This window comes from Oryctolagus cuniculus, chromosome 6 (assembly GCF_964237555.1).
Source record: "Oryctolagus cuniculus chromosome 6, mOryCun1.1, whole genome shotgun sequence".
NCBI classification, from domain to species: Eukaryota; Metazoa; Chordata; class Mammalia; order Lagomorpha; family Leporidae; genus Oryctolagus; species Oryctolagus cuniculus.
In genome coordinates, this window is record NC_091437.1 from 30,752,383 (window position 1) to 30,766,782 (window position 14,400).

The 14,400-nt window shown below is 40.1% G+C and overlaps 1 protein-coding gene and 1 long non-coding RNA gene across 19 annotated transcripts in view; one reads left to right on the forward strand and one right to left on the reverse strand.

Moving 5' to 3' along the window:
• The window catches only part of LOC138850174 (uncharacterized), an 88,164-nt gene that overhangs the window by 35,178 nt on the left and 38,586 nt on the right, over window positions 1-14,400 (forward strand). The window lies entirely within an intron of this gene.
• The window catches only part of NR3C1 (nuclear receptor subfamily 3 group C member 1), a 133,607-nt gene that overhangs the window by 8,529 nt on the left and 110,678 nt on the right, over window positions 1-14,400 (reverse strand). For all 17 annotated transcript variants that reach the window (XM_070074975.1, XM_070074969.1, XM_070074973.1 and 14 more), the window contains 4 exon segments: window positions 11,367-11,483; window positions 6,366-6,644; window positions 5,487-5,631; window positions 1,634-1,764 (listed from right to left, as the gene is read on the reverse strand). In XM_070074975.1, coding sequence (XP_069931076.1) covers window positions 1,634-1,764; window positions 5,487-5,631; window positions 6,366-6,644; window positions 11,367-11,483 — 672 coding nt within the window.

Genomic DNA, 14,400 nt, shown 5'->3' on the forward strand with positions numbered 1-14,400 from the left:
AACTGGGAAGAAGGTACTGAGATTTCTCACATACTGCAGCAGATGGAGTGTTCACAGTCCCTTAAAATCCTCTGTGCTCATCCTGTTCATTCCTCCCCCTGTCCTGGCACCCACTTATCTGCTCACTCATTATCTTGCTTTTCAGAGTTAAGGCTGGCCGGCACCGCGGCTCACTAGGCTAATCCTCTGTCTGCAGCGCCAGCACCCCGGGTTCTAGTCCCGGTTGGGGTGCCGGATTCTGTGCCGGTTGCTCCTCTTCCAGTCCAGCTCTCTGCTGTGGCCCAGGAGGGCAGTGGAGGATGGCCCACGTGCTTGGGCCCTGCACCTGGCTCCTGGCTTTCTATCGGCGCAATGTGCCGGCCATAGCAGCCATTTGTGGGGTGAACCAACGGAAAAATAAGACCTTTCTCTGTCTCTCTAACTCTGCCTGGCCCCCCCTCCCCAAAAAAAGTTAGGGCTCCTCCGTTTTTTTCATCACTGGATACCTTATTTGATTTAGTGCTCAATATTATTCCACCATTTGGATATACCATATTTTTGATCAACCGTTCATTTACTGATGGACATTTTAGTTGCCTCTTAAGTTTTGGCAGTCAGGAATAAACTGTTAAATATCCACATGGATGTTTTGATATTTCATGTGGATGTAACTTTTCTACTTCTCTGGGTAACAGCAACAGATACAAGTGCTAGATGATAGGGTTAGATTATGTTCAGCTTCATAAGAAACCTCTTTGAACTTGACTATTTCCACCAACAGTGAATGAAGATTTCTGTTGCTCCATATCCTTGTCAGCACTTGGGGTTGTCAGGGTTCTGGACTTTGGCCATCCTGACAGGTTGCGGAAAATGTTTTCATTTTCATACATGGTCCGTCTCATCACTTACTAATTTACCATCTGTGTATATATATATTCTTTGACATTTCTGTTGAGGTCTTTTGGCCCATTTTTTAATGTTTTCTTCTTCTTGAGTTTTAATAGTTCTTTGTATATGTTGGATAGTAGTCTTTATCAGATATGTCCAGACCTTTCCCACTTGGTTGCTTTCGTTTTTGAGATCACATTTTAAATTTACATTATAGTAGGGGCTTAATGCTTCACAACATCAGAAGTTTAATAAATTTAACTTTTATTAATGCCTTTGCTAACTAAAAGTTTATGTACCTATAGCCTTATCTAAAATCTGTCCAACAGTCTAGGCTCCCTACTCCATGAACCAGTCATTCAACAATAATGGACATTACCTTCATGTATATGGTGGTATTTATTATAGAAATACAAATAGTGCAATAGATAAACAAGTTATTGTAGTGAGCTTGCTTTCTTCATGTCTTACAGTGATGGTATCAAGGATCAAAAGAGCCGAAGAGAGGTCTACACAAATTTGAATCAAGAGAGACTTTTGGGCAGCTCATGTACCTCTTGGTTTTGTATTATCCTTAGCTGTCTTATTAATCTTGATGTCACTGTTCTTTTCTATAATCAGACGTTTATGAAAATCACATACTCAGCAGGACATAGTAGTGGAGTGGGTATAATTACTATTACGAAGTAAATGAATGGTTGTTTCTTGAGCTTCATAGTTCAGTCTTATTTACAGGTGAGTTTTATAATTGAAATGTTCTACCAACCTGTAGAGAGAAGCAGTAAGGTTTTCATACAGAGATATTCTTCGTAAGACACCTGAAGCCGTTTTAACTCAGAGGAAACAAACAGCATATGTTTACATTGGTCATACATGTAGGGTAGAGTCATTCTCTGCCTGTCAAAGACAAATATCAGTGTTGGATTTAGAAAGAAATAGGTGTAGTTCCCCAAAACATACATTTCTTATATTTTGTTTAAAGAAAAATGTAACTATTACTATTAATGCTAATTCCCTGTACATCCAAAGTTTCGTAGTGTGTTCCTCAAACCTGCCATGTATTTATTCCTACAGCATTTATTTTGAGTTTCCATTTAAATCAAGGCTTAACATTTGAATTCAAACAAAGTCAAAGGGTATTTTTTCCACAGCACTGCATCCTGAATAAAACCACGTGGAACTGTGGATGATTATATGGAGGGCCGGAACTAGAACTGTCCTCTATTGTTCTGATAGGCCCAATCTGTTTCTGACCTGTAATGAATATTCTTTTCACTGTACAGAGTAAAGGCACTAAAAATAGATCACTGAGGCTTCCTGAGTTTTGAAATCTGTGACCAGTTCATGGCTTTTAAAGTACTCAACAAAGTGTGTGGGACATATCTGGCAGAATGATCTTGGACTTTGTGATAAATGCATTTTATGTTGCCCAAGTAATCGTGGAGGAGCTCCCGTGGTGTTTTAAATATAAAATGTATGTACTCTTACCAGAGGCACCTCCCAATGCCTTCATAGTAATTATGCACTTTTCCGGGAGTAATCTTTCCTTCTTTAGTTTCTTATACGTGGTTATACCTCTCATATAATTGAAATTGCACCAGATTTCCAGTGTAGTATAGCACATAGCGTAAAAACTCTTTTTTAAAGAGCAGCCATGAGACTGCTTGACAGTTAGTTACACAGAAGGTGACGTCAGAACCGGCATTTGTATTTTGAGTTTTTAAATTTATTTTGAAAATCCTAGGGAGAGAAGAGAAATCTTCCATCTGCTGGTTCACTTCCCAAATGGCTGCAATGGCCAAGCCCCATCAGGCCAAAGCCAGGAGCTGCATCTGGGTCTCCCACATAGGTGTGGGATTCCAAGTACTTGGGCCATCTTGTGCTGGCCTGGCACATGGTGGTTTTACTCGCTTTGCCACAGGGTAGGCCCTATAAACTGACACCCAAAACCGGCCTGTGTTAGATGGAGAGCATTATGGAAATACAGTGGACCACAGGCCTGCCCAGCAGATGCTCAGCAGCTTAAGGACATAGAGCAGGAGATGAGAATGACCTCTTCAGAAGAGCTAAAAATGAGTAAAGACAACCCTGTGACAGTGTATGATGTCGTCAAAAAAAACCCCACTCTTCTTCATTAAAGGAAATGAAGTTACACACTAAGGAAATAAATTGTTATAATTCCCAGGAATTATGTAAGGAATGTATTTGGCATGATCAGATTATGGTGTGCTTGCTTAAATCTAAATTAGATTACTTCAGTTGAATAAATGAGTTGAAATTTCAATCAAATGACTTTGAATTGCCCCTTAGAAAGTGACTATTAACACTGCGAACAGGAGATTTTGCAAAAAGCATGGTTGGATGCTGAAGTAATGATGTCTTGAGTTTCCACAGAAGCTGCATACATTTCCCAGTTAATTTAAAATTGGAACGATCTCATCTTGTTATGCTGTGATATGATGGGTTTGGCCAATAGAGTCAAGGTGACTTCCTCACTGACACTTGATTGTATGGCTGCATGCAGGTGTGGTCTGGCCAAGGTACTATCTCCTAGTTGAAGACCCAGCCGTGCTGACATAAAAAGCAACTGAATACAGAGTATCCATTTCACCTGCCTCATCAAGTTGCTTCCCACTGCGAAGGCTAGTCTTTCTCCTTAAGGTCTCACAACTCCAATGATACCTCCTCCAAGAAGCGACAGATGTAGTGGTTATCTGTGTGTCTCTCACTAACATGTAACCAACTGAAGGCCAGGAGTCTTGTTTGTACTCTGTGCTCTAGTCATCTACTGAGGGCCTTCAGAAAGTTACTGGCCAATGCATATTATGCAAATACTTGTTTAGTACCTAAAAGATCTGCAGTGCAGAACTTTGTGAAGTACCCTCTCCTCCTGGGCACAGATGAAGAGTGTGATGAACATTATTTGCTTCTATTTAACTCCTTATTGCGCCTGTTTCCCTCTGTGAACTCAAAGGACAGCCTCAGGACCCTTCCCTCAATTCTCCGCAAGGACCAGCTTGTTTGAACTCTTTACAGTTGTTCCTGGAATGCCCTGACCTCCTACACAGCTGGTTCCTCATGGCTCACCGGCGGCCCACATTGGGAATGAAATGTAGAACAGATCACTGCATCACCTCTAGTGACAGTCTTTAAGTTCTGACATATTACTGAATGAATGCACTGCTGGAAAAACCAGTAGAGAAACACCATCAAGTGTAACGTAACACTGCAGCCAAGATTTTTATGCAACACTAGCCCAGCAGCAGAAACCTAAGATCTCAGCTTCAGGTGGGTTCTCCTGTCTCCTGCCAGAATGGGGGCCTTGGAATAGTAGTGGTGTAAGGAAGAGGAGTCTTGGACAGAGGATTCCCCCTGCATACTTATTATGCTGCTCTTGAAATATCTGGGGCCTGCATCATCAACTTCCTCTCAGGCTCTCCTATTTAACATTCAGCTCAAATTGATGCTTTTCTGTACTTCTACCTATTTTTCTACCTGACCCATTCAACACCAAATATGTTTGCTTTATGTTCATGGAGTAAGCTATCTTCACTGATCTCAAGTCTCTTGGCTCCAAGCATTGTCAAACTCCTTGCCAGTATGGACACATTTCAGATTTTCATGACTACTCTAGTATAATGGTCAGACTGCACTCTAAAAGTAGCTTAAGATTCTATTAATTTTTCTGGGGCCCTGTCTTAAGGAAATACCCATCTTTTCCCTCAAATACAAATCTCATCTGTTTGTGGGGGGTGGTGTGACTTTTCTATCCTAATGAAGGAGATAAGCTATGGGTACAGAAAGCTCTAGTATCAGGTAGAAAACGACAGGAGCTAAGGGAAGAGAATTCATTATGAACACCATGAGCAGAGTTAGGGCCAAAGAGTGTGTAAAGGAGAAAAATGGAAGCAAAAGTGAGGCCAGGTTCTGGAAGGCCTGAAACCATGCAGTGTATGCACTGATTGGTCAGTGAGATGACAATGAAGAGATCTGTTTAGAGGATGGAGCCTGTGCTGAGGTACGAATCATTTAGTTAACATGATGGGGAGCCACAGGAGGCAGACAAGCAGTGAGGAACCAAGTGTAGTGAGCTAAGTAGCAATGCAGACTTCAACTAGTTCACTGGTAGAGGCCTAGGCCTAAAGGATAAGAGGTAATTTATGAAACTGTAAGGCTTGATCAGCCTTCTAAATTATACAACAGCAACACAACAACAGATTGTCCCCGTGTACTTTCAAAGCCACAGACACGACTAAGCCTTGCGTTACAAAGACATCCATCCCTCTCGTCTTGGGTTGCACACCTCCCACTGCTTCAGCCGAGATACTCATCTGTAATCGTCCTCCTTTCCCCTTTCAGTAGTAGTGTGATTGAATTCACTGGTTCCAGAAATGCCCACTATTTGAAAAAAATCCTTGAGCATGTTCAAGGGCAGTAATACTGGCACTGACGATCTGCCCCAAGCACAGATAAACAACTCCATTTCAAATTTTGCCAATATCTAGATACTGGGTGGAATTCAATTCTGATTTATTACAGTAGCTGTCTATAGGAAAACAGCAACTGGTTAAAAATACCTTATGAATGAATACAGTGAAAATGACTCACATACTACTTACTCATTAATAACCAGATCAGGAGCAAAACATAGCATGTTTCCACTGGATTGTTTATATGATCTCCACCCCAGGGCAAATGCCATGAGAAACATCCATGAGTATTGCAGGAGGGTCATTTGGTCATCCAGGTGCAAGTTCCTGAATCCTGCCATGAGAAATAAAGGTACACTACACCACTGGAGTTGTCAGAGAGTAACTAGATCAGTTCACTTTTGTTGGGGGCACACTTATCATCCAATATAAGAAAATAAGATTAGCAATTTTTTGGTCATTGTTTGCCTATTTAAGTACACAACTGAGTAGTGCAAGACAGACAGCCAAGAATCTGAAGTTGGGACTCTAGTGTATACTCAATGGATTTAGAATACTTTTCCTTGATAGTCATGCCTCTTTCTCCCTTTGTTAGAAGAGGGTTGTCACTCTTGTCCTGTCTTGTGTGAACATACCTTATCAATTCCTTTGGCTCTATAAGGTCATGGTTGACATACAAGTTCCCTTAGGGAATCTTTTGCATCAGTGTTTAACTTCTCATTTGTGATGAGTTCAAGTTACTAGGACATGCTGATACAGTCAATGATCTGTTTTCCAGTTTTACAAATAATCTGTAGGAAAACAAGCAGAAATCTTCGACATTTTACATTTCTTCCCCTAACTTCCTTCCTCTAGTTCTAACATTATGTCATCCTGTGTGAACACTGAGGGAGTAATACTCTGAAAAGCAAGAGCAGTGTATAGGATTTATGATAGCTGCTCCCCTTCTTAGTCCATAGCTCTGAGTGAAACAATCAAAATAAGCTGTGAAATGAGGACTATAATGAGCCAGTGTTTTTATTCAAGAAATAAAGGTTTACTGTGTGGCTGTCACTCTGTGCATCTTACCTGGTATTGCCTTTGCCCATTTCACTGCTGCAATCACTTGCCGCCCACCTAACATGTTGAGTGTGGTCATGATCCTCCAAGTAGAGTCTGGAACCGAGCTGTCATACCCTGCATACAACACTTCAGGTTCAATGACCTCCAGCAGTGACACCAGTGTTGGGGTGAGTTGTGGTAATGCTGCAGGAACTACTGTTCTGTTAGAAGGATTTTCAGAAGTTTCTTGCGAAACTCCTGTGCTGGTCTGCTGAATTCCTTTTATTTTTTTCTTTGTTTTTCGTGCTGTGGGTATTAGAAACACAGAGAAATGAAATGTAATGGTAAAGTTGGCACCATACAATATATTCACGAGGAATTTGTAATTTCTACAGTGATTGATACTGAAAGAATTATTCTGCAATTGTGATGAAATGATGAAGTGAAAAGTTTTTTTCTGAAAGTAAAGGATCCATAGGAACCTGTTTCTGTATGTGTTTTCCCTATCAGTAAGCCACTTCTTCACTAAACAGTCTGACCAAATCACCTCGTTAGATTTTGTCCATAAGTAAATTTTTCCCCACTTTTACTCTCAATGGTAAGTTACTTTTACTGTTAGTTGAAAGAAATAATGTGTGTAAATTTGTAACAGCTGATTAGAAACGTAGTTCAGGGTTTATTGAAATTCTGGTACTATCCTCAATGAGGAGTGCTATAGTCCTTAGACGTATGTACGTAAGATGACATAGCAAACCACATACTCAAAATAACATTAGCTCCAACAACAGAAAACTCCACTTTGCACGTTTCCATGATTGGGAGTACTTGGCTAAAACATGTGGCAGTCGGTAACAAAACATTTCTGCATATAAATTACCAGTGGAAATTTCTTTCTAGAAGGAAAGAACTCTTTTGATGCCTCTATAAACATAAATGTTTATTTTCACATTATATGTAAAGTTAGCTTCAATCGGAATAGTACAGTCAAAATTAGCAGATGGGTTCTATAAATTTGGTAGTGGACTTAAAAGAATTCCCTTGTTTTCTTTTAATGAGAAAGTACTCAGAGCTGTAAGGGATGCAATCTATATGAAAGGAGACATGAAGCTGCCTCAAGTTGCTGGGAATTCAGACTGCATTTTAAAGTAGTTATTAGCTCCTCTGTCTCTCAAATCATACAACATACAGTTGCTGGAGCACAAATATGGCAGAGGGAGCTCTGACTCAGGGACTGCAGCGCTTCACAGGTGCAAAAACTCGAGATCCGGGTAACCACTCTGCATGGACTTCTGAAGTACTAGTATATGCTACAGCAGTAAAGAGCATCAAAATGAAGCCATCATTTCTGGATTCAAATCCTGGTTCTGTCGTTGTGTAGCTCTGTGGACCTTAGAGTCCTCATGTAAAATGCTTAAGAAATAAGTTTTTAGGATCTTTAAATTCAGATGGTGCACTTTGTAAACACAGAAGAGTGCCTAAATACAAGCTGACGACTGATTGGTATTCATTTTCATATAGAGACAAATGGAGCTCTCATCTACTGGTTCAGCTCGATCCTGAGAAGGCCAGGAGCCCAGAACTTAATCTCCACCATGGGTGGTAGGGACCCAAATAACTGAACTGTCTCCATTGCTTCCCAGCGTATATGTTAGCAGGAAGCTGCAGCTGGAATGGGAACCAGGATTTGAATCTATAGTCCCCAATGTGGAATGAAGGTATCCCGAGTGGCATGGAGACCCTTTAAGCAACCGAGAATATGTCACTAATACCCAGATCCAGAATCATGGAATATACTTGGTTGACAATGTAGCAGATACACCATAACTTTAAATGGTAGGCAGTGCATATTTCCTTATGCCACATTAGAACAAAAAGCAAAAAATAACAACCTGGAAGAATTTTTAAAAATGATTTTCTGTTAGAGAATTGATGTTCAAAATAAAGATTAAAATGTGTCATGAACCCAAGTGTGTTGTACTAACTACAGCAAGAAATAGTGCATAACATTTTTCAAAATATCTCAAGCAAGGGGTTTAAACTGAATAAATCATTTAAGCATTCGTGAGTTTGGAGCAATTTCATTAATGTAATTCTACTCGATCTGAGTTCCCAATCCATTGGAGCATATATAATAGTGATAGTATGAGAAACCTCTACAGAGGTGGTCAAGATCTGTGATAACACCAACCCTCCTTAAGAAAGAGCAATTTTGGAGTTTAGTTGACCTGATAATGTTATTAGCCTACTTCTCTGTAAGTCCCATGTGACAGATGCTACTAAAAATAAAGCTGTACTTTGGAATAAGTACAATATAAAACAGACTATATTTAGAATCACCATTAAATAACCTACCTATACTTAAATGCTGGACCCTTTCAGTAGTGAACAGGACTGCCTTAAAAGCAATTTTGAGATTTACTGAATATAGGGCAAGAGTATCAGAATACATCACTTGCAGTACTAAATTACATTTATGGAGAGAACTGAGATCTGAAAGAGCCGACAGCTCTTATAGCCATCATGGGAATGAGCTTGGGGAAAGTAGTGCATACACAGAGAAAATTTCTGGATATTGAAAAGTGTTACACATGTGACTCATCTGTATAATACTCCCTATAAATAAAGCTTTTAAATAAACTGGAACTTAAAAAGTGAGACTTTCATACCAAAACACTACAAATACAAACAAACCCTATGAACTTGGATTTAAACCTATTTTCCTTCAATTTGCCTACTTACCATTTCATTCTTGCTAAACTTGTTTAAATCTTCTGGATTTAAACCTCACCATTATTTATTCCAAATAAATACTATGTTATAAAAGTGGATATAAGATTAATCTTGGATCTGCTGTAAGGTGTTTTTAATAATAGGATGGTCCAACATAACCTCTTAGAAGAGTGACATATAACAAATGCTAATGTCCCCACTCTTCTGATATCTTATACTGACACACTGACACTTTATACAAAGGTACAAATGGTGGTTTTATTTTGTTTTCAGAAACTACACCTCAGATAAAACTGTGCTTAAATTCCACTCATTTACGAAAGAAAGTATGACTTCCAACCAATAAACCAGTTTTAAATGGCAGTGAGGATAGAACTGAGGACACAAAGTTTGCCGTGCTTGCCTTCTAGCAAGGAGCAAACCTAGGACAAGCACAGGACCCTAGTTTATCACCATGATGACTTAATAGCTTAATATCTCTTAGGGAAGGAACTACCAGGGAAACACTATACATGAAAAAGATCCAAAGATCATGTGCTTGACACATTATGGGAAAGAAACCATACAGTATGGTAAGATGAGAGGTTTTTTTTTTTTTTTTTTTAAAGATTTATTTCATCGCCAGCATTGTGCTGTACCAGTGATGCTGGCATCCCATATGGGTGCCTTTTGAGTCCCTAGTGTTGCACCTCTGATGCGGCTCCCTGCTAATGGGAAAGTTAGAGGTATGAAGACAGAGAGCAAGAAAGATCATCCATTCGCTGTTTCACTCCAAGAAGTCTGCAACCAAGGCAAAGGTAAAGCCAGACCAAAGACAGAAGCTTCATCCAGGTCTCCCTAGATGGATCATCGCCTGCAGGGAGGCTGGAGCAGAAGTGGAATAGCTGGGACACAAACACGGAAGGCAGCTTAACCTGCAGTGCCACATCACCGCCCCATTTGATATAATTTCATTAGGGTTTGTCCTTTGAGCTTTGTTTACATTTTTAAATATAAAAAAGGGCAGATGAAGGCATGAAGACTAGGGACAGAGAAACTGACATGGAAGAAAACAGACCAATCGCTAATATCTCAAGTGCTTTTATACTGAATTTGTCAAAAATAAGGAACTTCCAAAATAGAGAGCAGCAAATCAAACTTGATTATAAAATCTATGCCCAGATTTTATCCAAACTACCCCTGTGCAATGGAAAGAGAACTATGCAAATATGCAATTAGTGTCTGTGAGTTGTGGATCACCCGTAAGAAAATGGGCAGCAATTCTTCAAGGCAGTGTTTAATACCTTGCCACTCTTGAACAACTTGGTCATACTTAGGCTGTTGATAGTCATACCCATACACCTACTTTATATTTAATAACACAAACTCAGTATGTGTTAGATAGGTGATTCTGACGGTTGATGCTTTTTTTTTTTTTTATCTGACTTACTGCCATGGTGATTTAATTGGTCTCTCAATACCAGATTACTCTAAAACACAGATCTGATCGTGTCTCGACCCTAATTTTTCACCAATTCCTACTCAGCTTCTGGATTTAAACCTCACCATTATTCTTCCAAAGAAGCTGTCCTTGACTCCTAGGGCAGAATTAGGTGACTGTGTTGATCCCGTGGTGCCACAATTCTATGATTCACTCTGCCAGCTAACTGGACTATACACTCCTTCAACCTAGGCACTGTTTTAACATCTTGTGACCGCCTTGTTCATGAATCCTGCTCTGTCAAGTATCACAACAAATAGGAAGCACGAGTTACCTGATCACCACCTTCGCAGAAGGTGCAATTGCAACTAAAGCAGAAATGCAAACTTTCTTCAATGTTCAAGTCAATATACCTGTTTATAATGTAAGTTCTATAATTAAAGTATTGTAACTAGTTTCAGGTTTCTTTTTTACTTGAAAAACCAAGCAAAACCTACCCTACGCCTCATGGTGTTCCTTGCAGATCTGTAATAACATTGTATTTATCTCTTAAAAAATGTGTTTGTAACAGGCACAAAAAAGGACATGTAAATACATCTGATACAGAAATATCTCGAACTCTATAGTTTTGAGGCTGAAAAACAGATTAAGAAAGATGAATGTAAAGTTTCTTCAAGTTATGTCAGTTTCATCATTACATAATCTTGTGTCAGTATGTAGTTTGTTGAGACAACTGACAATAAATGTTCATGTAAAAAGTTCTCATTGTTCACTGCATACATACCCTGAGTTGAAAAAATTATACCTGCTTACTTACATCTTAAAAATGGTAGTTTAAGATACAGAGATAGATGTTCCTTGTTGGATAGTGACATTACCTTCCAAGTTCATTCCAGCTTGAAGACATTTTCTGTATCGGCATGCTGGGCAATTTTTTCTTCGAATTTTATCAATGATACAGTCATTTCTTCCAGCACAAAGATAATTGTGCTGTCCTATATGGGATAAAAGTCACCATTAAAATCCCAGAGGTCCTAACAAATTTATTTTTATGCAAAGCATCTTTGTGTGTTTCTTTTGGGCAGATGGTCAAGTTTGTCAATACACCATTACCAAAGTCTTACCATGTTCCAAAAATTGAAAACAGCTTTAAAAAAAAAAAAACAAAAAAAACTGTGACTCTAGGATACATAAAAGTGCACCCATTAGTCTGCTCCTTAAATTTTCATACTGAGAACTTCCATGTCATTAGCTCTGAGATCTCAAAATAGAACAGCACCTACAAACTAACCCCTTCTGTGCCCAAACACCATCATTACCCATCCAAGGTAACCACTTTCTTAAAAATAAATTGTGCTCTATACAGAAGATGTCAATAATCACTATTTTGACTTCTGACCTCATGCTAAAAACAGGACCAAAAAAGAGAAAAGTACTGTGGGAGGCCCAAAGGGAAAATAACTTTAATTTTATGCAACCACATGCAAATAAGATGTGTCCCTCTTTCCAATTTTAAATGAAGTGATAAGGAAACATCAATATTTAGTCTTCAACATTACAGCTGCCAGCATCTGGCTAGGAGAATACACAGACTTGGCGAACTGAACTACTATATACCCGTCTTACAGAGATCATTATTTCACATGCTTTCAGTATATAAAGCTGTCTGAACTCATCTTTGCCCCCAAATGTTGAAGACTGCTGGTCTTCATAAAATCTGTACCCAGTGCTAAATAACATGTTACGAAGAAGAACTAGAATTCTCTCCTGGCAAAAAAATTTCTGGGGAAATATTCAAGGAAAAAAAATTGTCTGCCTAAGTCCCAGATACACATTCTATAGTCTTTTTTTAAATCTGGCTATCACAGTGCCCTCCACATACTAGTTTGGGCCAGATGGTTAGCTGAATCAGGTTCAATTCTTTGGCAAGAGGAGAGCTAACTAAATGGACAGCGATTTCAGCTTTATTCAAGGGAATGGCTCTAAAGTTCAGTATCGACATCAGTTGTTTCAATTCCTTTGTATTTTGTAAGTGGACACAAAAGGGAACCACTAACTCAGTAACACTATCCTCTGTAAAGCAAAAATAGGAAGAACAGATGACTCACTGGGGAGAGGGGAGGGTTAGGTGCAATAGTTAAGACACCACTTGGGCTGTCCTTATGCCTGTGTTTGGTCCCAGTTCTGCTCCCTGTTCTAGCTTTTTGCTAATACACACTCTGAGAGGCAGCAGCTGACGGCTGAAGTATTTGCATCCCTACCACCTACTCAGTTTGGAGACCCAATCTGCATTCCGAGGTCCCAGCTTTGGCCTGGCTGATCCCTGACTGTTGTGGGCATTTGAAGAGGGAACCAGTGAATGGGAGATAGGTCTTATTTGCTTATTAGTATGAAGTTTGGCAATCTGACTGAATTCCTAATCTATAAAAGGAGTTTAAAATCCTGGTCTCTGTTTCACATAGCATGGCTGTGTACACCGATAGTCATTTCCTGTCAAGGCTTTTGAGAAGATAATTGGAGATCTTCTTTTGTATTTTCTACCACTGACAAATAATAAATGTTAGTCTTCCGGTTAGCTCTCCCAGCATGGTTCTATTTTCAGTTAAAATATATTTCTTAAAATTGATACTGGTTTTCGATGTATGGTATATATGGTAGCCAGCCTCCAACATGGTCCCCAGTGATCCCCACCTCCTGGTATGCATACTTCTTATTTCTTCTAACTCTTAAAAAAATGCTCATTTCATCCTCTTGAGAGGCAGAGTGATAGGGAGAGAGATTTTCATCAGTTGGTTCACTCCCCAAATGCCCACAACAGCCAGGGATAGGCCAGGTCAAAAATCAGGAGCCTGCAACACATTCTGGTTCTCTGACCTGGGTAGCAGGAACCCAGAAACTTGAACCATGATCTGGTGCCTCCTAGGTTCACATTAACAGAGCACAAATGGGGACAGTGGTGTGGCAACGTAACTTAAGCCTCTACCTGCAGTGCGGGCATCCCATATAGGTGCCAGTTCAAGTCCTGGCTGTTCTACTTCTAATCCAATTCCCTGCTAATGCACCCTGGAAAACACTGAAGGATGGCCCAAGGGCTTGAGCCCCTGTACCCACGTGGGAGAGGTGGAAGAAGCTTCTGGCTCCTGGCTTCAGACTGGCTCAGCTCTGGCCGCTGCGGCCATTTGGGGAGTGAACTAGCAGGTGGAAAACCTCTCTGTCTCTCCCTCTCTCTAGCTCTCAAATAATTACACTTTAAGAAATACGAAGAGACTCCAGCCTTCACTCTGATGTCCAGTGTGGGTGTCCCAAGCAGTGACTTAACCTACTGCAACACAACACCTGCCCTCGTATTCGTGCTTTCGTATAGTCCCTTTCCATACGACTACAGGATTAAGCCCAATAAAATGTGGCATGACCAATAAAATTTGGCTGAAGTGATATATTCTGCACCTGAAATTACATTGTAGAAGACTTTATGGGGATCGGTGCTGTGGAGCACCACATTAAGCCACTGCTTGCCAAAGGATGCATTCCTCCTGGAGCATCCGTTCAAGACCTGGCTGCTCTACTTCCGATCCAGCTGCCTGCTAATGTGCCTGGGAAAGGAACACACGATGGCCCATGTGCTTGGGCCACTGCCACCCATTTGGCAGACTCAGATGGCGTCCCAGGCTCCTGGCTTCAGCCCGGCTCCACACTGTTCGTTGCTTCCATTTGAGAAGTGAATCAGAGGACAGAAGATCTCTTTTCTCTCATGGCCTTTTAAATAAATGAATCATTTAAAAAAAGACATGTTTTCACATTGGTCATATATTCAGGGGGAAGCCAGCTGCTGTGTTAACAGTAATTTGAGAATATGCCTCTATAAAAAAGGAACTCAAACTTCTTGCCAAAAGCCACGTGCAAGAGCTTGGA